This window comes from Diadema antillarum, unplaced genomic scaffold, assembly GCF_040938485.1.
Source record: "Diadema antillarum isolate AM-2024a unplaced genomic scaffold, OU_Dant_1.0 seq00000162_RagTag, whole genome shotgun sequence".
NCBI lineage: Eukaryota > Metazoa > Echinodermata > Echinoidea > Diadematoida > Diadematidae > Diadema > Diadema antillarum.
In genome coordinates this window covers 1,515,468-1,541,518 of record NW_027271233.1, presented here as the reverse complement: position 1 = coordinate 1,541,518, position 26,051 = coordinate 1,515,468, and the positions used below count along the sequence as shown (strand labels likewise).

Sequence of the window (26,051 nt, the reverse complement as noted above, 5' to 3'; positions counted from 1 at the left end):
ATACCATAATTAACATCACCAGAATGAGTCAAACAATAATTGATCTACAGGAAACATTTTGAACCAATGCCAAGAGACTGAATATTAAAGGTAGTGTTTAACTTTGGGAGCTGTGATTAAAAAAGAAAATGTTCAAGATATCATATTTGATGCATACGTGTAGGTCTGCTGTATCACAAAACACCCTATCATATAGGGTTTTTTCACAAACTAAACATCCTGTTTGTTTTTTTTTTTTCATTCATGGCACAGCTAGCAAGGTTTGGTAAAGATTAAAGGACAAGTTCACCTTCATAAACATAAGGATTGAGAAAATGCAACAATATTAGTAGAACACATCAGTGAAAGTTTGAGGAAAATTGGACAATCGATGCAAAAGTTATGAGTTTTTAAAATTTTTGTGTTGGAACCGCTGGATGAGGAGACTACTACAGCTTGTGAGTCATATGCGTACAACAGTATAAAGAAAATGTAAAAGAAAATTCAACATATTTTCACTTTTTTCGCATAATAAAAGAGCACTTGACTTGCCTCTTTCTAAAGGCAGGGGGAATAATATTACCCATAACATTTGTCGGTAACAAGTCAGAGGAATGTGTACTTTTTTCAAAAGATGGAATTTTGTGAAATTCTCTTTATATTTTCCTTATATTGTTGTACGCATGTGACATCTAAGTTATTCATACACTGCAGTAGTCTTCTCATCCAGCGGGTACTGCACAAAAACTTCAAAAATTCATAACTTTTGAACGGATTGTCTGATTTTCCTCAAACGTTCAATGATGTGTTCTACTAATATTGCTACATTCTCTCAATCCTTATCTTTATGAAGGTGAACTTGTCCTTTACGCGCTTGAATAGACAGATAAACCCTGTACTTCAGAGCCTTTAATTTCGGTTCACACCTTTCCAGAGTGTATGCTTTCTTTCCAACATTTATATAGGTTAGGAGAGCCCATTTCAATTGAGCTATACAACAGTTTAAAGCTTAGAATCAGCTCTTTCAGAATCTGCCCTTTACTAAAATGCACTAACATCCCGCGAGTGAGAGAATAAGGGTGAAAGAGAGAGGGCGGGATAAATCACATACCGCTCTCAGCGTGGAATAATTAACATCACCAGATCACGATGGTGATAATATAAAAAGTTATACATAATTATACACAAATATTCCCTGACCATTTGTGTGTGTGTGTGTGTGTGTGTGTGTACACACAGGATATATATATACTTTCTTTACGTTGTGCACAATACTTATAATAAAAATGTTTCCAGACTAAACCATCTACAGTTGAGAAAAATTGACTAGCATTAGGTAGTAGGCCTAGTACAGTGCCTACAGGATTTTCTGAATAAATTTTAGTCAAATTCATAATTTTTTTTCACTTGTATTTTTCCAACAGAATGTACAAGAAACAATATTATAAGTTTGACATGCGAGTAGTAAAGTATACATAACCAGACAGGAAACATGCTCGCTCCACTCGCTGGCCAACAGGTTTGTGGGGTAAACGCGCTATACGGGGGCACGCAGAGCGAGTCGCCTTGTTTAAAGGCTACAAAGGCGGCGACTTCGTCGCCGCGGAGTCCCAGCAGTACAGTTGGCAAAGGGTCTGGAAAACAGACTAAGGTTCAGGCTGCTAGAGAGAACCATGGCTGTGTTTGGTGGCGACTCTTGGCAAGTTACCGCAGTGCACGTTCCTTGTATTGTTGTGTTTTCATAATAGACTGTCAGCTTACAACAAAAATATATCGATATATCGTGTGTGAACCTTGGTTGGCGCTGCACATTGCACTTGGCAGTCTAGATCTAGATTCTACATAGATTCTAACGTTAGAAGCCAATTCCTATTCCTTTAGTCCCGCGAGTTCAATATTGTGTTCGGGCAAACCTGTCCTAGCCCGATCAGACGCCGTACGGCGAATTCGAAGCACGGCTATAAATTTATAATTACAGCGACTGGGCTGTGTATGGTTAGGGCAAACCACACTCTAACGTGCCCATGTTTGGTAGATACGCCTATACACTTAACGGTTTTCCTGCTATAGTATAGAGGTCTAGATCTAGATTTCTAATTCTAAAATTCTTGAGTGTATCTTTTTGGAACATTGTGTGTCAATATAGAATAAAGAAACTTGATTGGTACACGCACATGATTTGTTTGTGCTGCTGTAGCACTGTAATGCAACTTCATTTATTTGCGCGGGGCCAACATTATCACTCATAAGAGGCATATACCGGTATAGCTGTACCAATCATGGCACAGCGCTGTGAGGCAAGGCGGACAGTATTATGTAAATATAGAGCTTGCTAGTCATTTCATTGATTTGTAATCTGGCTGCTGTTGACTGAACATCACAACCAACTAATAAAGTTTACTTCACTTGCACAAAAGACGACGACTAGGTCTATTCACTATTCAGTGCGCAACAACTGGTAAATGGTGGTCCAAAATGAGGATAGCCTGCTAATTTTCAGCTTGAAATCTAGTTTGGCTTCAGATCAAGAAGATCAAAAGCTTTTTCTGAAGCTTAATTTACTGCCACGATACTGGTCTGTGCTGCCCTGTTTACTGTGAATTTTAAGAGGAAACAGGCTGTATCTTTCAAACAAGAGTTATGATTGAGGGTACCACCTATCGTCACCCTAAGGATCTGTAGCTTGTTTATTCCAAAAGTATAAAACAAATTTGCCAAATCTTTATCTCAACTTATACTGCAGTTTTGAATGTCGTGACCGTCCTGTTGATTCCGAATCTCCGTTTTAAAATAACACAATTTTAGTGCATGCGATCCATTTTCTTCGCGCAGCTTATTAGGGTAACTCACGATCAGCACCCCCTCCCTCCATAGGTAATACACGTGAATTTCACAGCCATGCGTCATTACTGAGCAGATGTGTAATTGAGAACTGTTTAGTTTGGTTTGTTTGTTTGTGAGTTTGATTTTCGTTTCTTCGTTTTTATTGTTTTCATAGCTAATGGCACTTAATCCCGCGCGTACCTTTTTGTTTTATATGCAAACAGCCATGATACGCAGAGTGCCGATGTCAAGGTACCCTGCCGATAGGTGGTGCCCTTACCAAACGTACAAGACAAGGCTATGAATTATTCATTGGCCTCGGTGTGTCAAAGAATACTAGGCTGTACAAATCATGGCGCCATACCAATCATGGGCTCGTTTATACTCTAGATCTTCTCTAGAAGTTGATAGAGCTAAGTTGAGATTATGAGTAAGTACATTGATGACTGTACCCTGTAGTTCCATGTTTGTCAATGGCAGATCCAGGGGTTCTCCCCCCCCCCCCCCCCCCCCCCCCTTGGAGCCTGTGGTGTCCAAATTGTGGCCTAGATTGTACATTTTCATCTTTTTTCTTGAGAATGCATGGTCAAATTTTCACCAAACTGGGCAGGTATTATCGCTTTGGTAATACAAAGTCCGACCAGACGCCGTGCGAAGGTCAGACGAGCGGGGCCTCGCCATCACATCGGAAACCACAACACAACTACAAAACATATAAAAATTTATACGGTACTCACGTAAAGTGCATGCTTATATTACAAAAGGTACGTAAAGTCCATGGAGAGCCCTCTCGATAAGTCCATGGAACAAAAAAATGCCACTTTCTAGCGCAATCCCTGACCGTCAAGTTCATCGTTGCAGAATTCAAAATGGTGCGTTGATCTCTCTGCAAATTATGAGCACGCGTGTGTGACCATAAACTTGTGCAACGATCTCTTGCGTGCATGCGTTGCTTGAGTGTAGCAGCACGGTCGACAGCATGACCTTTAAAAGTGCATTCAGATCACGTGAACTCCTGAATATCAGATGTACTGCTCGCAAACGCTGCATATACAATGTAGTCTTCGTTTTTGATAAGTTGTGAATTGTGTTTGTCAATATCAATAACATAGCTATGAAGTATCATTAAAGGGATGCAGTCCTCACGAAATTAAAAAAAATATGTTGCTGTTGGTACCTCCAATGAACTACTTTCATCAAAAACAAAACTTTCAAATCACCAAATAAGCTCGTACATTTCGGTTAAAAAAGTGTGACTCTGCAAATGAGCAAGTCTTGGCGGAGAGTCATACGTCATCGATGCACAACTCTTTCCAGCGGTGTTCTGCTCGTCATCCCTAGTTATTTATAAATACATGTTTACTATTTATTTTTATATTAATTGTATATATAAATAAGCTTGAAATATTTTGTTTGAAATAATAAAACCACATATTGTCACATTTTATGAAAAAATCAGATATGATCATTTTGAACACTTCAATTGGTTTTCTGAGGCACGGCTGTCAACTTGAGAGTAGGGCATCAATGACGTTGCACCTTTTGGCAGGCTCTTACATGATCGCTTGCAGGAATTATTTTTTAAAAATCGCGTACGGAGACAATTTTTGATATCCACGGGTATAAATTGGTGAAAGGTTATATTCTTTACTCTTCTTAATTATCAGTACAGTGAAAATCTCAGGACTGCTTCCCTTTAATAAAGATTGTCTTTAATAAGTTTGAGGTGACAAACAATGATGTCAAGTGTCAAAACTCAACGCGATTGTAAAATTCGCTTGTATTTGCTCTGTGTTGTGGGCCGCTCAGGTACAGCCCTGTCGCGATTTATACAGCGACTGGGCTGTGTATAGTGAGTAATACTATAGAATATATATTTGTACAAATGTATGCACCATTCTCCACCAGGGGGCCCCTGAAGCGCAATGCCCGAGGGGGAGAAAGGCAAAACCTCCAAATTAAGGAATCTTGAAAATCTCCTTCTCTCATACCATTTGCATTCCTATATTTCTCCCGTACCACATAGCAAGTGACCAATTCAAATCATCCTTACATTTCTATGTTCACGCAGGACTGCGTTTCTAAGGCACATCACAGCGGGGTTTTATGTATTGATCCCATGTGCTGGTTTCTGCGTTTGTGTTTACTATTCGAACGATGACATAGTTAAAGGACAAGTTCACCTTCATAGACATGTGGATTGAGTGAATGCAGCAATATTAATAGAACACATTCAGCGAGAGTTTTAGGAAAACCGAACAATCTGTTTAAAAGTTATGAATTTTTGAAGTTTCTGCTTAGTCACTGCTGGATGAGAAGACTACTACAGCTTGTGATGTCACATGTGTACAATGATATAAAGAAAATATAAAGAAAATTCAAGATATTTTTACTTTTCTCGCATAATAGAAGAACACTTGACTTCCCTCTTTCAGAAGGCAAGGGGAATAATATTACCCTTAACATACGTCAGTGACAAGTCGAGGAAATGCACACTTTTTTCAAAAAGTAAATTTTTGTGAAATTCTCTTGATATTTTCTTTATATCATTGTACGCATGTGACATCATACACTGTAGTAGTCTTCTCATCTAGCAGTAACTGTGCAGATACTTTAAAAAATCATAACTTTTGAACGGATTGTCCGATTTTCCCCAAACTTTCACTGATGTGTTCTACTTGCTGCATTCACTCAATCCACATGTACGCCCTGTATATGAAGGTAGACTTGTCCTTTGATACTACACTGTATTCCTGTAGTCTACCGTAAAAGTAGGCTTACCGGTGCTGAATGCATGCAGTTTTGTAATGCCACAACAAACCCTATGCCCCTAACCCTTACCCTAACCCTAATCCCAGGAAGGACTTGGAACTTTGCACTTGCAGGATGATACAGATAAGCTAAGTTATTGTGTGCAATTTAATTTAGTGACTGTAGTTTCAAGTTTGTGGTAGATCGGGGGATGAGGGGTGGGGGGACCAATTTGAGGTCAATCTTCACATTTCATCTTCTTCTTGAAAATGCATAGTCAGGTTTTTACCAAATTTGGCAGGGATTATTGCTAGGGTGATAGGAGTATAATTTGTGCAATTGGGAACCATTCCCCACCTAAGGGCTCCAAGGGATACAGTGCCGGGGGGGGGGGGGGGGGGGGGGGGGGGGGGGGGGGCAAATTTTTAAAATCTTTATGATTTTAAAACCAGAAGAGATTAGCTCAGTTAGTGCTATGACTAAGTAGATTGGTGACTACAGCTTTTACTTTGTGCAAATGGCAGGTCCAGGGGTGGGCTGTAAATACTGTAAACGTCAATATTTTTGCGCGATTAATTTTTCGCGCTGAGCGGCTCAAAAACGTATTCGTGGGTTCTTAAATTCGCGCTCCGCAGCAGGTTACTTTACTGTAGTACACATTCACTGCTTTCATCCAAAGCCTCTGCTACATATCTTGCTATGCCAGCGTACGACAAACGACGTAGCGAGCGGCTCGACTGCGAGTACAAGCACTCAAATACGTAGTACAGCTGTGAATGTAGTACCGTAGTCACAGGGGAATGTAGCATCGGTGCGTGCGGTGCGCACATGTATGCTACAGTACACAGCAATCTATCGTCTCTTCGCACAGTACTAGTAGCGTAAACATGCCTGTACATTGTACTACGCAGCAGTATCATCGAAGCGCACACAGTTCATCCCGTTCAAAATGTGCATAGAAAATTGTGAAGATATATTCGCGCGTTATTGAATTCGCGCTAGCTGAACGTAGCGCGAAATCCGCGAAAATTAATGTACCGCGAAAATTTCCGCGTTTACAGTAGGGGGGGGGCAATACATTTTATTTGTCTTGCAAACACATGGTCAAATTTGTCATCAAACCCAGTGCATTATCACAAGGGTGGCAATTTATGTACATTAATATACTTAATACAATGACCACAGAACCACAACATAAAAAAAGTAAGAAAGAGGAAAAATATTGAGTGAAGTCATTAGTGAATGCACTTTCAAGGTTAGTTATTTATAGTAGATCCTGGGGTTTACATTTGATTTTTTTTAAACTGCAGAGTTAAAATTTCTTAATACAGTATACTTGGCAGTTATTTTTACTAATGTGATGGAATATGCATATGGACACCATGCTCCCATAGAAGCCCTCAAAGCTGCCCCCCCCCCCCCCCCCCAAGTTTACAATGTTCTCAGCAAGAATGCGTGGAAGATGAAATTTCGATACTGGGGTGAGACCCCCGGGCCTCTTGTTGTGATTGCTACAGAGTTTTACATCCTTGGTGAGATGAAGAACTTGAATAGACCCTATACTTCAAAACCTCCTTTCCCAGTTGACACTTTTCTGGTGTGTCCTTTTGTTTCATTATGTAGATAGGTTAGGAAAATCCATATTTGTACATGTAAATGTTACATATGATCTCAACAATTAAGAGTCCGCTTTTTTTAGAATCTGCCCTGAACTAAAAATCCATGTCTGATGGCTTTTTGGTGGTTTTGTGATGCAGGGTCACATAAATCATATATTTCCTCTCATTCTTTTTTTTTTTCTTTCTCTGTTTCAGGCTGAGTGATCATGATGCCTGTGTTAGACTAGGCCAAACCATTATGGAGCTGGTAAATGAACGGGATAGACTCCAGAGGGCAGGTTCTAATCACTCCAAGGTAATAATCATGTCTTTACTCATAGGATTTGAGAAAGATGTGCAGTGTGTATTCTAAAATTTCTTTGCTTTTAAATAACATTTTAAGTTTACCGTAAAAGCAAATATTAAGTACAAATTTGTATACCGACGAGAACTGTTGTTTAGGCTACTGCCTTTAGCATAGCACCATGAGGGAGTATGCACTGGACAAAAGAAATCTATGTGTGTTCCACAGGAGATGAGCCATCATGTGTGATTATTGATGAGAACTGTGATAACATGACGTTGCTGAATATTATGTCATTGAAATGCTGGATCGTTGAAAAACAAATCACTGGTCCTGGCTGTATTCATTCATGATGATTCATGATGTAGATATTATGCTCCTCACTGAAACTTGGCTGTGGGATGAAGATGATGCCATTATAAAGGAGATACAAAACACCAACAGGATGTGTATACATAGCATTCCATGTCAGGGTTGTAGAGGAGATGGAGTTGGTGCTATTTGTAAGTACCAACTTGCTTTTCATCGTGTCCTTTTGCCAAAGGCTTAGGACACTTTGGAATGCTGCATAACAACAAATGAATGCACATCTGTGAACCTAATAGTTTGTGGGCTTCCCTCAATGCCCCAGTCACATATAAACACGGATGCTCAAGGATGGATCTACACGGTGATCCTGGGAGATCCGGGGAGATCCGAGATAGTTTCGACCCCGATGGAGTGTCGATGAGTTGGTATGACTGTACACACGGTATCAACGCGGCAGCTACACAGATAAGGTCAGAAGAGCACGGCGTCTACACGGACAAACACGGCATCTACATGTACACGGATCAACACGACAGCTACAGCTTTGTACACAGCAGCCACATGGACCATCCCAGATTACTCTGCCAACTTGTCAATCCCCGGATGACGCCGGATGTTTTTGACCTCCAAAAGTTGCCTTGTTGGCCTGCTGGATGTCCCCAGAACTACACGGACATATACGGATGTCCAAGGCGTCGACATGGATCTCTCCCCGGATCATCCTGGATCAGATCCGGGGTGGTCCAGGGTGATCCGGGATGGCTATGTGACTGGGGCATTACTGTCAAAATGGTCTTAAAACTCCTGAATTGCTGGCAGTCATTGATGATTTTATTGATGTTCTCAACCATCTACCGAGAAAATTGTTGCTGCTTGGTGGCTTACTGTCCACTTTGACTAGCCAACAAGATCTGGCATTATTTACATTGAACACTCTCTGTAGTTGTTATTACTAAGGCAATACCTGTAGTCAAACCTGTCTATAGCGGCCACTCAAGGGAAACAACAATAGTGGCCGTTATAGACAGGTGGCCGCTATAGACAGGTTGGTGGCCATTTTGAATGTCAATACTTGCATTTTATAATATAGCAGAAAATACCGATGATTATTCTTTAAAAACAACAACCAGCAAATAAGTTTGCATGTGCAGCTATATATCATGGGGCTTTTTGTTGTACAATTTACTTCATCTTAATATCTTTTTTATATCCCCACCCATACACACATAGTGTGTATGGGGGTACTGTACGAGCTGAAATTTTCGCGTACAGATATTTTCGCAATTTGCTACTTGGAGGACATTTTCGCATGTTGTTAATTTCGTGGTTGGGAGGGTCGAACTGAACTTACTTATTCACGCGTTGTTATTTTTGCGGTTCAAAGGCGATTCGCGAAACCACCACGAAAACTTCAGCTCGTACAGTATATATAATTGACAATATTGTATACCTGTATGTATAGTATGTGTACGTATATAGGCCTATTGTTTGTTGGTTTATTGTCTTATTATTTTCTGTGATACTGTTGTAATGTGACACAATATGTACTCTGTTCTATAGCGCCTTGAGTATCTTTTTTAGGTAGAAATGAGCACTTTATAAGAGTCTCACTATTATTATTATATATAGGAATCACTCTGAGGTCGGGCGGCCGGTCAATCGGTCGGTCGGTCAGTTCGTTGCAAAATTTTGTGCATCGAACTTCTCTCTCATTTTTTGAGCAGTTGACCCAAAATTTGGCATGTGTGACCACTATCAAAGGTAGATGCGCAAGACACTTATTTTGTTAGTATTGTATAATGCGTTGCCATGGTAACGGCATATTTTCATAAAAACTTGTGGGTCGAACTACTCTCATTTTTTGAGCAAATAACCCCAAATTTGGCATGTGTGACTGCTATCAAAGGAAGATGATAGTACAAACTACTCTCTCATTTTTTGAGCAAGACACCTTTTTCGTTAGTATTGCATAATGCATTGCCATGGCAACAGCAAATTTTAAAGAAATGTTACAAAATGTTGTTCTTTGAGCACTTGGCATGAAATTTGGTATATGTGACCACTGTAGTATGTAGATGTGCAAACTTAATCTTTTATCATGCAAGTTTGTTGGAGCAAAAATGGATTGTGCATGGCTGATGTCACCAATTTCCATTGACTCCTGTGTTAAACTCACAATTGATTCAAAGTTTTTGTTCCATTACATGGCTCTGATGTCACAATAAACAAGCATATGCTGTGCACACTCAACAATTACAAGTATGTTTACAAGCGCATACTTTTTTCACTCCTTTTTTGTAAACAACTTCAACCGATCAGTTTCACATATATATGTACGTACACGACTGACTGTGACTGTGCAGCTATTGGGGTCGTACTCAGTTGCCTTTCAGGGAAAATGGTTGCCATTTCAGTGCTAAATTCAAGAATCTGTGTGGACCACATGCTGTTGATGTCCGAGGTGTTGTATAAAACAAATAGTGTATGGTCTTTATTCGTGCAATGGAACAAGATTTCGCACTCAGTGAAAGATGAGGCATGCTATTCAACTCAACTTCGCCTTGTTGAATAGAGCACCTCTATCTTTCACTTCGTGCGAAATCTTGTACCGTCACACTCATGACCATTCACTATTTGTATTGGAGCAAGTCCCAATCTCAATATTGGCTCAATATTGACATGTTTGGTTTATTTTTGAATCGTATGAGTTGAAGTTTTGATTTCCATGGCCCTTTATTTCATCATTTACAAATACTAGATGTTTACAGACTATACCAATTTGTAATTGGAACTGTAATGTTTGACTTAATTCATCATACTTTACCGCACGATATCTCTGATTATTGTTTTACAATCGAGCATAATTACGATACAAGGTTTAAAGATAATATGAATTATAAATCAACAAAAATCAGATCTGAAACAGGTAAACACGCCTTGTCATATGCAGGCAGTATGATTTGGAGAGGATTCCCACATCATGTAAAAGAGATAAACACCCGTAATGCTTTTCCGATATCATTGCGAAAATATCTGTTATCAAATATAGTATAAATGATCCCCTATGAAAATATGTACATATAACAATTATTCTGTGAATATTGTAAATATGTTATATTATAATCTATATCATTGAAAGGACTGGCCGCGACTAGTCCTTTCAATGATATGTTATATTATGATCTATATCATTGAAAGGACTGGCCTCGACTAGCCTGCACGCTAATTGCCAGTTCTTTTTTGCCAAACCAAGTGTTTATTTCAACTATTCATTGTTGTGACTTTGTTGACAATGTTTGTTTGTTTGGTTTGGTAAATAAATTTCATTTCATTTCATTTTCATTTCAAAAATATTATGTAAATTTATGCAGATTTCAAGGGCTTAATTTGCATAAATGTGAAATACATCATTACGTATGGGACATTTATAAAAATTCATATTCACAGGAAAGCAAATAATATTTGATTAATATGTGGATATAAGAAGTTCATCAAATAGTTTAAAGGGACTGTACAGTACTGGTTGAGGTGGGGATTCATGTTTTGAACATTCCTAAGTGACATAATGAGAAACCTCTTATGAGATATGAAAGAGCATGTATTTTTAAGAAGGATTCAACATTTATTTGATGAAAATTGGTTTTCAAATGGCTGAGATATCAAAAAAAGTGATAATAATAAAAGGCGACAGGCCGCGCCTTTTATTAGGATCTCTTTGTTTCACCTTGTTTTTGGATATCTCAGCCATTCCAAAACCGATTTTCATCAAATAAACTTTTGATACCCCTTAGAATTGCATGCTCTTTGACATGTCATAGAGTGGTTTCTGAATATCTTGCAAAACGTTAAATGCTAAATCCTCACCTCGACCAGAACTGTACACACCCTTTAACTTGGTATGAAAATTTAGGGATTATGCAAATAATTATGCAAATTAGCTCATGTCCTTTCATGAGATGTCCCATACATAACAAATTGTGGTCATTTTTTTAAAGATATTTTCTGAAATTACTGGGGTTATTCGAGTGATCTTCTAGGAAGTTCTAATTTGATGTTAAAAGAAGTTAGATACCATAGAAAGAAAAAAAAATAGTAATAGAAATATTTTTATAGGCATTTAAATAATGTTACGTATGGGACAAATGTATTACGTATGGGACATCCTCATACATTGCATGTGAATGCATGTAGCTAGCTGGGAAGGTCTCTCAGTACACAAATGGTCAATAATCCTGCAGAAAGCATCCCAGCTTTGCAGCTACTTTTGAGTTAGACACTTGAAATAATCCATGTACTTGACTGAATGATTTTTAGAAAGGGGGAGGGGAGATGGCAAACACACATTGTAAATCAGCATTAAAGGGATGGTATAGTTTTCGTAGAAATGGAGATTCAGTTTTCAACATTTTAGGAGATGCTAAACCACATACGAATGATTAACTTTAGAGCATACAATTCTAAGAGGAATTCAAAGTTTATTTGATGAAGATCCAGTTTGAAATGGCTGAGATATCCCCAAAACAAAACAAAACAAAACAAAGTAAAACAAAGTGGTCCTAATAAAAAATGGGACCCACCTTTTATTAGGTTCAAGTGAGCTATTGCGATCATTCTTCGTCCGGTGTGCGTCATCCGTCGTCCATCGTCCATCATGCATCGTGTGTCGTGCGTCGTGCGTAAACCCCCCAAATTAAGGAATCTTTAAAAGTCTTCTTCTCTGGAACCAGAAGTGATAGAGCTAAGTTGATACTAGGAGTTAGTACATTGATGACTGTAGTTTCAAGTTCGTTCATGGCAGAATCATGGGTGCCTCCTTTGGGACCCAGGGACGGGGGATGGGGAGGGGTCCTAACAGGGCCTAAATTGTACATTTTTATTTTCTCTTGAAAATACCCCATAACCGATTTTCACCAAACTTGGCAGGTAGCATCCCTAGGTGGAGAGGATCTCAGTTTATTGAAATGAGCACCGTGTCCCATCTGGAGGGCCCCAAGGGCCCCAAAACCTCCCAAAATTAATGAATCTTTAAAAATCTTCTCTAGAATCAGAAGTGATGGAGCTAAGTTAATACTATGAGTTAGTACATTAATGACTTTAGTTTCATGTTTGTTCATAGCAGATCCCGGGGTGCCCCCTTGGGGGCAAGGGGAGGGATGGGTGGGAAGGTCCAAATTGGGGCCTAAATTGTACATTTTCATCTTCTTCTTGAAAACCTCATGATGGATTTTCACCAAACTTGGCAGGTACACATCCCTAGGGGGTTAGGATCTCAGTTTGTTTAAATGGGAACCATGCCCCACCCAGGGGGGCCCCAACCCCTAAAATTAAGGAATCTTTAAAAATCTTCTTCTATAGAACAAGAAGTGATAGAGCTAAAATTAATACGATGAGTTGGGGGGGGGGGGGGGGGTCCAAATTTGGGCCCTAATTGTACATTTTCATCTTCTACTTGAGAATGCCTGGTCAAATTTTAGTAGAGCTGTGTGTAATTTAGTGACTGCGTGAAAGGTGAACTTGCGATACTCAGGTGAGCGCGAGACCCCGGGTCCCTTGTTAATAAAGAGCTTTCCCTAATTTTATCGCAAAGAGATCAAAGCCTTAATTTAAGTTGAAGAGATTGAATTTTCTTAAAGTCTCAGATATCATGTAATAAAATTTAAAGTTTCTTAGTTGAAGACATCTTGATTTGTGTGCAACCTGTGCTTTATGTAATTTCATGTGATGTATCAAAATAAATTTTCTCTCTTTTTGCAAATACCGGTACTCCTAATAGTAGGCCAGCCAAGACGATTTTTTTTACTTTGGACGGCAAAATTTGTTAATGCTAAGTTTTCCAGCTGAAAGTCTTGCAAAAATACTCAAGTTTAGCGTACGGCCGGATGTCAAGCGCGTTTTTGCCGAAAAATGCCGTTTTTAGCACAAAATTTGAAAGAATGTCGAAAATCACGATTTTTATTTTTTTACCGAAATAAGTAATGGTTGATAAGTACCTTTCAAACTAGAAATGTGTTATCTTCCATTTCAAGTTTAGAACCTGACTAATATGCATTTGAATGTAGAATTTTTACACGCACATATATGGCGCAATGAAACATAAAAACTTGATTTACTCAAAATTGTACTTTGTAAAATCTACCAATATTTCAAAGTTTTTTTAAACTACCTAAATCAATCTATTCAAAAGTTTTTATTTTTCCGAAATATAATATATATTCTGATATCTCATGCAGCAAAGAAATTACAAGATGAGGCGAAAGATAACTCGTTTTATGTTATCCTAAATGGGACGATGTATTTTTACCGGACGCGCATTTTGAATGAAAAATCGAATGTATAGCGTAAGCCCATATATATTGTACATGGTATAGTGCGTGTAGGTGTTTATCTTACATAATTGGCGAAGTCAATGGACAGGTTGGATAGCTGACTGCAAAACCCTTTGTGGCACCTTGATATGACTGAAATGTGCTTCTTCCCCCCCCCCCCCCCCCAAAAAAAATAAAAATAAATAAAAAATAAATAAAATCAGTAGTGTTGTTACCATGGCAACTGATCATCATTAGGTCACTCCCTGAAAATTTCAAATATTCATAATTGTAAAACGTACGAAAGTGTTGAAACATTTTGTGTGTGTGTGAAAAATGTATCAATCTAACTAATCTATGTTTAACAATGAAACCTAAGAGTTATATATAAATTGTTTACTATGTTCGGAAATGGTTGTCATGGAAACCGTGATAACAAATCACGTGTTACTGGGAAAAATTACGATACCAAATCTCCCATCCTGCATACTCACCCCTTCCCCCGAGAATGCTTTGGAATTCATAATGCTATATAGTTTGCATTCTCAGGCCCTGAAACGGAGCCCTGCAAGGGATAGGCACGAAATCACTTTTACTTTTGTAATGTTCTAAGGCGAGGTGTTTGCATTTTATTTAGATTTATTCTCCCGCAGAAGACTTATACTAAATGTTTCTTTTATGATGGTTGATTGTTTACATGAACGTTGTTTGGAACGCACACTTAGTCGGCGACATAAAAATGTTATTATGTATCCCGGATTTGTGTGAAAAAGTAAGGCAAATATCACCCTCAAAAGAGAAAACAAGAAGTAAAAAGGAAGTAGAAGTGAAATGCGTACAATGCAATAACAGCCTCATTTCCCCTTCCCATCATTAAGTCGGTTATATCATCGAGTCTATATTGCAGATTATATTAATCCTTGGCCAAGTTCTATGTCCTTGGAGCAGACATGTATCAACTTGTTTGTTTGCAATTCGATTTTTTTTTCTATATCATCACAAATTTGTGAAAAAAAATCATTTCAGTTATCACCAACACTCTAAATTCCCAGTCAACCAACAAAACGTACTACACAATGTGCACACGCCCGCAACCACCGTCTCAAACAGCGTTCACGAATGAAATACAGTAAACAGTAAACGAGGCAATTTCTCTTTTTTAAAGCAATGATTTGCCATTAGCGTACATTTACTAGAATAGCAGCACTTGACATCTATGTTGCTGGTTACCAAAATGCTGATTAGAATACCATACACAGTAAGAACATGCTTGAATCCTGCAAAATATATATAATTATTTCTCTTCAACAGTATTTCGTTTTGAAAGGTAAAGAACCTCAGTCTCCATTTGTGGACATCTAAAAACAAACAAAAAAATCCATCTGAAAGCAATCTTCTTAAATGATTAAAAGCATTAGAAAAGAATGAGTCCTCAGTGAAAATGTCTTTCATGAACAAATCTCTGTGACATACATCCAAAGAGTTTGAAAAACAATACAAATTGCGCTGACTACATTAACTGCATTGATAGCCTCAATTTTTTTTTTAATGTGACATATACTATAATGTGTCCAGCATCACAAACGTTACACCAGTTAGAAAAACAAAATGTTCTCTTTAAGCAATATTTCAATATCTCTATCTTTTTAACAATTTGTGGTTACATATCCTAGCTAATTATGACTGTACGCTGTTGCATTGAACTTTCGTCAATGTACAACTAAATTAGAATGGTGACTGCCAAATTTTTAAAAATCTACTTTTAGTCTGATATTATTTTTGTGTTCTGCAGACCAGTGTGATAAGATATCTGTACTGAATACTCGTCTCTCAGTGAAGAAAAAAAAAATCACCTCTCCAAAATGCATGGGTAATGTTTCCCTCTAATACTTTCCCTTATTCCAAGTACCAGAATACATTGCTGGGGCCCTGAATAGCTAACATATATTACAGTATGGTGTATTACCAACATCATGACAATTATGGCACATGTGAAAGAAACCTGGCAAAACATACATCTTGACCAGTACATTTTCTTTTCACTACTTCTTGTACTTGGCGTTTGGATTGAAAGATTTTACTTACGTTCGTTCCTTTAAGCTACATACTATTCTTTTATATCTTAAACTAGAAAAGAAAAAAACATGCTCTTTGCTATTTCCCTTCAGATTCACCAACTGTTATTTTGTGAAATTTTCTCTTTTTAAGCACTTCAACGTGCAGTTTTCTTTTTTTCTGACTAAGATGTCACATATTTTCCTCCATCTGATGAAGAAAGGCAAAGTTCACTTCCCTTTTGTTGCCCCCCCCCCTTAAAAACAAAAACAAAAGACATTCCAATCTGACAGGATTAAAATGTTGGCGTTTGGGCTTCAAAGGAAATAACAGGATCAATTTCCATGAACTACTAGTATGCGGCTTGTAACTCTGAGTCTCAAAGGCATGGTATAGTTTTGGTTGAGATGGAGATTCAGACTTTAACTTTTTGCAAGCAAATAAAAACAACTTATGAAATATGAAAGAGCATCAAATTCGTAGAGTAATTTGAAGTTTGTTTGATTAAAGTTCTTGGTTTTGAAACGGCCGAGAATTTTTTTTAAAAAGTGACACAGAATGATAATAATTAGAAGTGGGTGCCACCTTTATTAGGACCTCTTTGTTTTTGTACATCTCAGCCTTTTCAAAACCAATTTTTAACAAATAAATTTGGAATTCCTCTTGGTATTGTTTTCTCTTTAATATTTCATTACAGGGTTCTCATTATTTTACAAAATCTCCATCTCAGCCCCTATCTCAACCAAAAGTAGACCATCCCTCATCCCTTTAATGCTGCCATCAAAATTGGAAGTAGATCTATATCAAATCATATTGTAAATGCTCTTTGCCAAGTAGTGTTATGCACATTTTGATATCAGGCCTTGTTTTATTTCATCACTAAGGAAAAAAAAATAGAAAAGAAGCATTTAATCTGGATTAGTAGAAATTTCTAATATATACACATATCTTTTATATATTCAACTTCTATAATAGTCCTGAAAGCACATTGTGATTATATTTGAGAAGTTTAGATGGATGCATTCCACATGTAAGTTCAGGTTCTGATGACATCCTTCATACGGAATCTGGATGCGGACCGGATAGCCTGGCAGGGTTGTTTCTGGAGAGAGACAGAGAGAGAGAGAGAGAGAAAGAATGGTGTATCTGTCTTTACTTGATGAAGAAAGTGACATGGGCATTTTAATCTTTGGTGAAGACACAGTGACATATACGCTAATAAAGACATACAGTTACTTGATTTCCTCTATATGTAGTGTTTCCTTGAAACTGTAAAGTATATTATTTTACACAGTAGATCCTAATTGTAGCAATCTAACCGCGAGTACACGATGAAATATAAAATGTAGGAAACTTTCATGATCCAAATATCCAATTCTTTCCATTAAGCTTTTTATTCCATTCAGAAGAATTTCAAGGTAGTGCTTGCCTGATACTGCAACTTGATACATTCAACACTTTCGTGCATATAATGTCCCCGTGACCTTTCACATCAATACCCTCATAACTAATCAAAGTCAAATTGCTTAGAGGTTATGGTAACTTTGCCATCCGAAAGTAAATATAATGTCATGGTAGCAATGCTCTACAGTCAATAAAAATCAGGGTTTCCCTGTAATTTACAATCAGCAGCAAAATCACAACAATAACTAAAATGCTACTTGTACAAGGCTCAGCAGGTAATCATCTCTTTTGTATAAAACCAAAGATGAAGATGATCTGCTGAGTAAATGTTAAGTTATTGCAAGATGAGAATAGGACAGATGTGCGTGTGAATGGATGACTGCAACAACGTAAAAACTCCTGCAACCATCTTTGACAGAGGCTAAAAAAAGATAATCAGCGTTAATTCATGTAAATCTTCGTTGTTGGAGTGATTGACTACATGCATATGCAGTACTGCATTCATTTAGCAAAACATGCGTTAATTTTCTGCCCAATGAACGATCGACAGTCAAAAATTTGGTCAAGATGTCAAAGGCTTGACAAAATATTCCAACATATTTGGGGTTTACATTTTACATGTATTATTGCTCACCTCCCATATTTCCTTTCGAAATAGAGTACAGGATGCACAGATTAGAAGTTGGTAGTCAGGACATCTGTCTCTTTCTTTTTTTCTCTCTCTCTTGTCCGTAGTTGGCTGTGGTTTGCAGGGTCCATTTTGTCCACTTCGTGCTAATTCTGGTCAAAAATACAATTAACAAAAACTTGAATAAGTTATCATTTTTATGAGTGAAACAGGATAATCATACTGCAACAAAAAAACAAACACATTCATCATGAATTAGAATTAATCATCACGATCTCATGAATCCCTTAGTATAGAGATTTTGGATCTTCAGGTCACTGTCAACATTAATTTGTCTTACATGTAATACATTAATCATGTCATTGTTATTATCATCTTTGATGCTCTAAAGCCATATCTTACTGACAATGAATAATGTAGGATGGAAGTCATCTTGACACCTGTAATTCCTGTACACAAATATTTGATTGTATCATGCTCTCATTTGTATGTGGATTAGGATATGATTTCCTTGCATAAATCGGTTTGTATTCATGAGATGATATTCCTAATTTCAAATGGTTGACACTTACTTGTGAGCTGGAAAGGGCATTCACATCGCAGTCAAGACATCTTTCTATCTCCCCCTCACTCTAGTGGATGTGATCTCAAACTCAGCATGTCCATTTGTTGCTGACACCTTGATAAAAATAAAGAACAATACATCACAGCATATCACCCTTACGTCATACTTAACGCAACATAATAACAATGGAAAGTTAATTGATTTGTGACTACAGACGTATTTTCATCTGTGCACACATTGAACACTTGTGCCAATTGACATGGTTGAGAAATATTTCATTACATATAATATCTTACTTGATTACATTTATGTTTGATTTTTATATGATCTCATCTTCAGTAGATAGAATACCGTTCTTTCATATGATCCTCTACAATAGAACATGCAATGAATTTACAAGAAAACAAGAATACACATTTGATCAGAGATTTGCTCCCCTTCTTATATAAATGGAGATACACGTGTATAAGATTATTCTCCTCTCTTTGTTTGCAAAGTACTTGTACACTGCATTGTAATGCAACTGTCAAAGTGAAAACATGCTTGTTACAATTTATTCAAATGGAATAGGAATATTTGATACTCAATGTATTTAGATTTGGCATTATTTTCAACTGGGCACTGAAGTGATACATTTGATAATCAAACACTTAGTAAGTTAGTATTTAAAAGATATTTCAAATTAGACCGCTATTTAAGACATTTACCGTTTCTTACCTTCTGGTTGTTCTGCACTTTGTTGCAGGTAGAAAGAGCTCAGTCTTTACAATTAGATTTTGGCAAGTCAGGATAGGCCTATGTCTCTCTCTTTGGTGAAGTTTGAAGACAAGACTCAGTCTGTCCACTTGTTGGTACATCTAGCTGAAAACAGAAATCAACATGACTCAAATAATTTTTTTCATCTTTAAAGCAGAGCCTTATAAGCTAACAGTGAACAAAAAATAAAATCAATTTGAAATTTGATTGTTTTGAAAAGGCATCTTGACATTGACATAATTTTCTTTGTTCCCCATGCAAATCAATTATAACTAAAAAAATATCTCTTTTATTAAGATAATATTTTTTTTTAGCTTTTTAAAAAGTTAAAAAAGAAGAAGGAAGATATTTAGGTTTCAGTGAGTCGGTATAAATGAGCCATTAAAAATGTAATATTTACTTTTTTTTTCAAAGGAACCTTTATTCTTTGAGACATTAACATAAGAACTTGGTACTTATGAGTAAAGACATTTCTAAATAGTTCCTCTTTGACTAGATCTACTTGTAAACTGGAAGAGTACATGTAAATGATTCACAGATTAGGAGAGGTTGGCAGTCAGGACTGAACACTTTCTCTCTCTCTCTCTTTCGGGCATATTCGAATGGCAAGATCACTTGGTTGTAGACTCGATTATAAAAACACCTAGGCCTAAATCCTAGACTCTTTTTCTGAACCCACAGGTCTACAAATACCAGAAAGAGTGGAATCGACCTTAGACCTCTGCTCTAAAGACTAATATTAGTCTAGCTAATTCACGTTAGAGCTAATGTTAGGATCTTCTAATGTTAGATCTAACATGAACTTTTTGATCAAAGTTAGCCTACATATATAGTATAATTATTATGCATAGATTTTAGAACCTCTAGATGTCTAAACTTAGGTCTAGCTAGGCCTAGTAAGCTGGGTCTTTACAACAAAACTGCCTAAATATGAGTAGTAGGTTACTAGAAACCTCTAACGTTAGGTAGAATCAGTGGCCCAGATCTTGACTAAGGTTAGACCTAGATCCTAATTCCAGACACCAGCTATTTATGCTTCAGACCCCGGCCCTAGATTTTATATTGTAGGTCTAGTATATTAGACTTTAAACGTTGGTAGATCTACATCTACACCTTCTGTATAGACTACAGCCCCTTGCCCTGGACCTGGCTCTAGCCCTACAAATATATCTAACCAGCGCAGTAACGTTAGTAGTAGTGGGCATGTACTGTCCACGTTATACAACTGCTAATGTGCTAACGTTAGGTGTTAAGTTCATTGTGATTATACTATCATAGGGCCTAGCCCGATTGAATTGTTTTGGCATAATAACAGGCGTAGCCGTACATTCTAACACTAACACTAACGTTAGAGTAACACTACCCCTACTAGCTAGAATGTCTAACACTAACGTTAGTATTAACAGTTAGAGAGAGTGTAACCGTTAGATAGATTAGACCTAACAGTAGACGAGGATTCAGTCCAACTGCATGTGATGAGGCCATAGATTACAAACCTAGATCGAACGAACAAGACACCTAAATCTAGACGTATACCTAATGTTTGTTAGGCCTCTTTTCGCACCGCGTCAAGACGTGCTTTACGGAATAATCGGTGTTCCACTAACAAGCACCGCCGGCACGGTCGGGTGGCGGCCCGGGGGTTGGTAGGCATGCCCGCGCCCACGGGATCGGTGCGAAATACAGTAATTAAAGACATCGGCCTAACGTAGTACTAGCGCTTGAACCTTGATATTAACCAAGTCTCAGATGAAAGTTGTATATCTAAGTGTTAGATCAAAACAGATTTTTAAGTTTCGTTATGCAGTGCAATAAAGAACTATGTATTTAATTACTAAGTTACTTACATTCGAAGGAAATAGTCCCTTTTCCAGTCACCACGTTTCCAACTCAACGACCGAAACATGCAGCTCTAGCTCGCGCGAGAGATTTCACCTGTAGCTAGCTCGTAGGGGTAGACGTACGCGGTACGCACACGTATTAAGTATTCGCGCGCACACAAGCTGCGCGGGGCTACTGGAAAATGCTCGAAAATGCATTTTCTGAGTTCCTGCAAGTTCAGAGTTTTGATTAAAAGTAAAGATTTCTTCAAGAAAACTAGAAATAATATTGGCACATTCAATTAAAGAAGCACTTGTAGTTTTATAAAACATTAAATTACTTTTGGAAGATCATTTAATTAGCTTGGAAAAGCAAACTTTGCAGAACGTTAATTAATCTGTGAATATTATTTCGAGAAAACAACACCCAAACATTTGAGAGCCCCATATATGGCTGTACAAAATGACTTTTTAAATTGCTAAGGAAACACATTTAAATTGCAATTTCATTAAAAGGGACAATTGAAACTCATGATCTTTCAAATATCAATTGAATGCAAGCAAAAAATAAAAATCGTGATTTTTGACATGCTTCTGAATTTTGTGCTAAAAATGACATTTTTCGGCAAAAACGCGCGTGACATCCGGCCGTACGCTATTCCTTAGTATTTTTGCAAGACTTTCAGTATGAGAACGGAGCATTAACAAAAAATGCCGTCGAATCCTTATCTAGAGCCTTTTTTGAGGTTTGGCTGGTCTACTATAAACAAATTGTGCAATATTCAGTGTGAAGATATAGACATTGATGTAAACATTTACATGAGACTGTTGAATTTGCCATGCTTTGTGTACACATCTTTTATTTTTTCTTGCAGATCAATGCTGACATCAGATCCAATATCAGGAGGTATCAGCAGGATGTCCAGCTACTTGACCAAAAGCTGAAGAAGGCCTCAAACTCATACCACTTGTATCCTTTGCTCAAGTGCCCTGAAACACTTCTTTTTTTTTTTTTTTGAGGGGGGGGGGGCAAAATCTCTATACGGGGGCACATTTATGTGACGATGTGAGATCCTCGGCAAGGGAGCGAAGTGACCGAGCGGGGGGAGGGTGTGGAAGGGGGGTACCCCCCACCTCCCACCGTAGGGACCTTTTGTAAAAAAAGAGTACAAAAGTCGCATTTATAGAGCATTTAAAAGAAAATTTCTAAGGAATGAAACATTGTGAAAAAAATCAGTGCGAAGGACTATGATTATTACATCCGTGGGGGTACATTAATGTGAAGGTTTGAGATCCTCGGTGAGGGAGTGAAGCGACCGAGCGGCAAGGTAGGGACTTTTTTTAAAAATAGAGTATAAAAGTCGCATTTATAGAGCATTTAAAAGCAAATTTCTAGGGAATTAACATATTGAAAAAAATCAGTTGGAAGGATTATGATAATAACATGTGGAGGGTACATTATGTGACGATGTGAGATCTTCGGCGAGGGAGCGAAGCGACCGAGCGGGGGAGGGTGTGGGAGGTACAGACCTTTTATAAAACAGAGTACAAAAGTCGCGTTTATAGAGCATTTAAAAGCAAATTTCTAAGGAATTAAACATATGTAGTGAAAAAAATCAGTGCGAAGGACTATGATTATTACATCCGGGGGTACATTATGTGACGATGTGGAGTTAATTATGGAGTTGGCGTTCCATGACAGAGATCCGGGTTCGATTCCCAGTGGAGACTAACTTTTCAACTCTTGCACTTTTCCTAAAAGGAGGAACAGTGGGAAGAATAGTGATGTCAAGGCTACTCACCGTTTTCTCCTTCCTTTCTCATATCTCGCATATATATCTTCACTTTCATTAAATATGTTTAAGACCCTGCTGAAGACACATTGAATGAGATCAGTATATTAAAGTTTAAATTAACACATTTTAGTGTTGTTGTATATAATACATCTGTATGTCATTATGTTATAATTTTTTTGTAATAAGCATGCTAATTTTAGTATTTGGTTGTTAATATATATATGATTGTTATTGAGACCAATTGTTTGATATTTGATATCATGAAATGCTCTTTAGTTTATGTAAATGTGGGAAAGAAATTATTGTAGTTTTAATAATGTAAGATTATGTATGTTACGGTGTAATTGATGATCATGGTATGCACTTAAAAAGTTTGTATTAAGTGCAGTAAAAATGTAAATTATCATTATTGTTAATAACAATAGCAAAATAATAGATTGCCTAAAGACAAGGTTGTATGTTCAAAGGTTAATAAGAATATCATCTGGCAATAATTTCTGTACTGAAAGTCAAGTAATATTTTATTAGGTGTTATGGATGGACACAAATAAGGAACTATGTTATTTCCTTTTTACAGAACAGGCTAAAGGCTAATCCTTGCCGAGTGATCATAATAAGGGAACTTCATCAAAATGTATTAAAATGAAGGTTGATATACGTAATGACATGCTAAATCAAGCTGTAGATCAGATTAAACCCTAATTTAAATAGGAGTTTTCTCAAGACACCATGATTGTGGTTTTGCTGAGATGTAAACAACTGAGCTCTTGAGGTAAGTCACCATGCACTGTAATATTAGAATGTTGTTAAGAACTTACTTTCCTTGATCAAGAACTGCCATTTTTCAGAACTCAGAGAGAAGCAGAGAGACGACGGGCATTGGTTGAAAACCTGTATGCTAAGGAGAAAACAATGAATGAATCATTTAGGAAAGACATCATGTATACAGCACCAGAAAGGTAAGACTTATAGTTGGGGGCCTAAGGGCTCAAAATGGGTTGTTTGGTTCAGATTCTTCCAAAAGCACCAAATTTGGCTCATAGGTCCCTTGTACCATACTCTTTCAATTTTTGATGGGCGCCAAGACTAAAAACCCTTGGGGCCGCCATATTGGTGGAATCCAATATGGCCGCCATCCGGGTTAAAGGTCAACTGCAGTTACGAATTGAATAGGTTGATTAATGTTATGAATCCCATGTGGAAGATTTTACGGGGTTAATGAATGTGATTCTAAATATCATTTCTGCAATTCAAGGTCACTACTACCTCTCAAGGTCACTTTCAAGGTCAAATAAGGGTCAAATCAGGCATTTTGTGCATTTTTCGAAATGGCGTCTGTGAGCATTCAACTGCAATTCACTGGTACCCCTATTTTGTCCCATTTGTCATCTCTTCCATACTCCTTCAATGGTCAATTAGGGCCAAGAACGGTTCAATCCTCCTACATATCAATGATTATGACAAATAAATGAAAAAATTATATTTAAGATATATACATATATATATTGAAATTTTGAGCACAGAAAATGGGCTTCCATCGGTTTCGTTTTCTTTTCTCATTTTCTTTGCTCAAAGTTTTCACTATTTATCAATTGTTTCTGGTCAGTTTTTCCTTTCTTTGCTTATATATATATGCTTAAATACGGCCGCCATCCTATTCCAAGGTGCCGAATCAGGGTGCAATGGCAAAGAGGGTAATAAACACGCCTAATCTTATTTTGTCTTCGTTTTTCCTTCTGACGAGATAGCTGGATAGCCCGTATGCAACTAGCTGGTCAGTTGTATGTACTTGGGGTGGACCACTTTACCGGTTTATGCACCTTGAGTTTTCCGATAACGGAATGCCGATTCGGGATCTTTTCATGTGTATGGGTTTGTGGTTCTTTCACACAAGGGACTTCCACTTTTTATATCCAAGTGATGAGGTGCAAAGTGTTGTGCCTCTACTAGAGGGGACGGTATGACAACACACACCATTGCTCAGCTAGACTTGAGATAAGTGGGATTCGAACCCGCGCCGGAACACAAGTCTTTAGAACGCAAGCCATACGCTACTGACTGAGCCACCTCGTCACCTTTCATGGTCAATTATATAACTTTCCAGCTGGCAAGCGATATGATTCTCCTCCTGCTGAAATTGGTGTATGCCTGCTCTCCCTTGCTTCCGGGGAATCGAGCTCCTCAATCCAGGTCAGACCAGTATTTTAGGGGCAGTTAACTAAATTCGATCATTAAAGTCCTTTAGTGGCAGTATCGTATCAGAGTATAGGTGAAGACAATTCAGCTGAAGGTTTTTTCTTATCTTTTTTATTCTCTTTTTATCAAACGAAACCGTTTCTTTACTGAAAGTGCAAATGACTAGGGAAACTGAACACCTATTGATGTTGTATGGGATACTGATCCTGAAGAAAATAATCTTAACATTTTTGTGCAGCAACACTGTGTTGTCCTCTGACAAGAGATGGTGATGGCACCACTCAAGTCTCAAATTATGATTGGAAGAGCGTAGCGGCTTCCTGAAAATTAAGATTAAAAAATAAAGAATTGCCCTCATTTATCAGCGCACAGATATCCAAGAATAAATGGGACGGACAACTCATCCTGAGCACCTGATTCGAGACGGAAATATCCAACAGGAATTGTGATCTCACAACCCTTCAGCTTTCCAACAGCTTAGATGTGATCTACGCAAAGATATCCTTACAAAGGATGACATAATGTTTTCTGAAAGCATTTTCTGAAAACAGTATACAATCGCACGGATGAGCATAACATCACATTTTCGGTAGTGTGCTTTTTTTAATCCCTTTGATCTGAGGGAGTTACGGGTGGGTCGTGGTATTGAAAAGATAAAGGCCTTTTCAGCTCTTTCCTGTACAGCATACCTCTCTTCCAGAGCCCAACATCAGGCACTGACAGGGTGCGACATTACTTCAGACTTGCTTTGATGTGGCATGC

The 26,051-nt window shown here is 37.7% G+C and overlaps 1 protein-coding gene across 2 annotated transcripts in view; it reads left to right on the top strand.

The window, feature by feature from the left end:
* The first annotated feature begins 1,636 nt into the window (after positions 1-1,636).
* LOC139728055 (syntaxin-8-like) overlaps positions 1,637-26,051 on the top strand; it is a 98,564-nt gene continuing 74,149 nt past the window's right edge. Inside the window, exons 1-4 of one of the 2 annotated variants that reach the window (XM_071639018.1) lie at positions 1,637-1,678; positions 7,368-7,467; positions 22,173-22,267; positions 23,942-24,052. In XM_071639018.1, the coding sequence (XP_071495119.1) occupies positions 1,653-1,678; positions 7,368-7,467; positions 22,173-22,267; positions 23,942-24,052 (332 nt within the window). In that variant the 5' untranslated portion in view covers positions 1,637-1,652. Of the gene's footprint in view, positions 1,679-1,772; positions 1,834-7,367; positions 7,468-22,172; positions 22,268-23,941; positions 24,053-26,051 lie in introns of those variants that run through there. The other variant, XM_071639019.1, reaches the window with a different exon arrangement.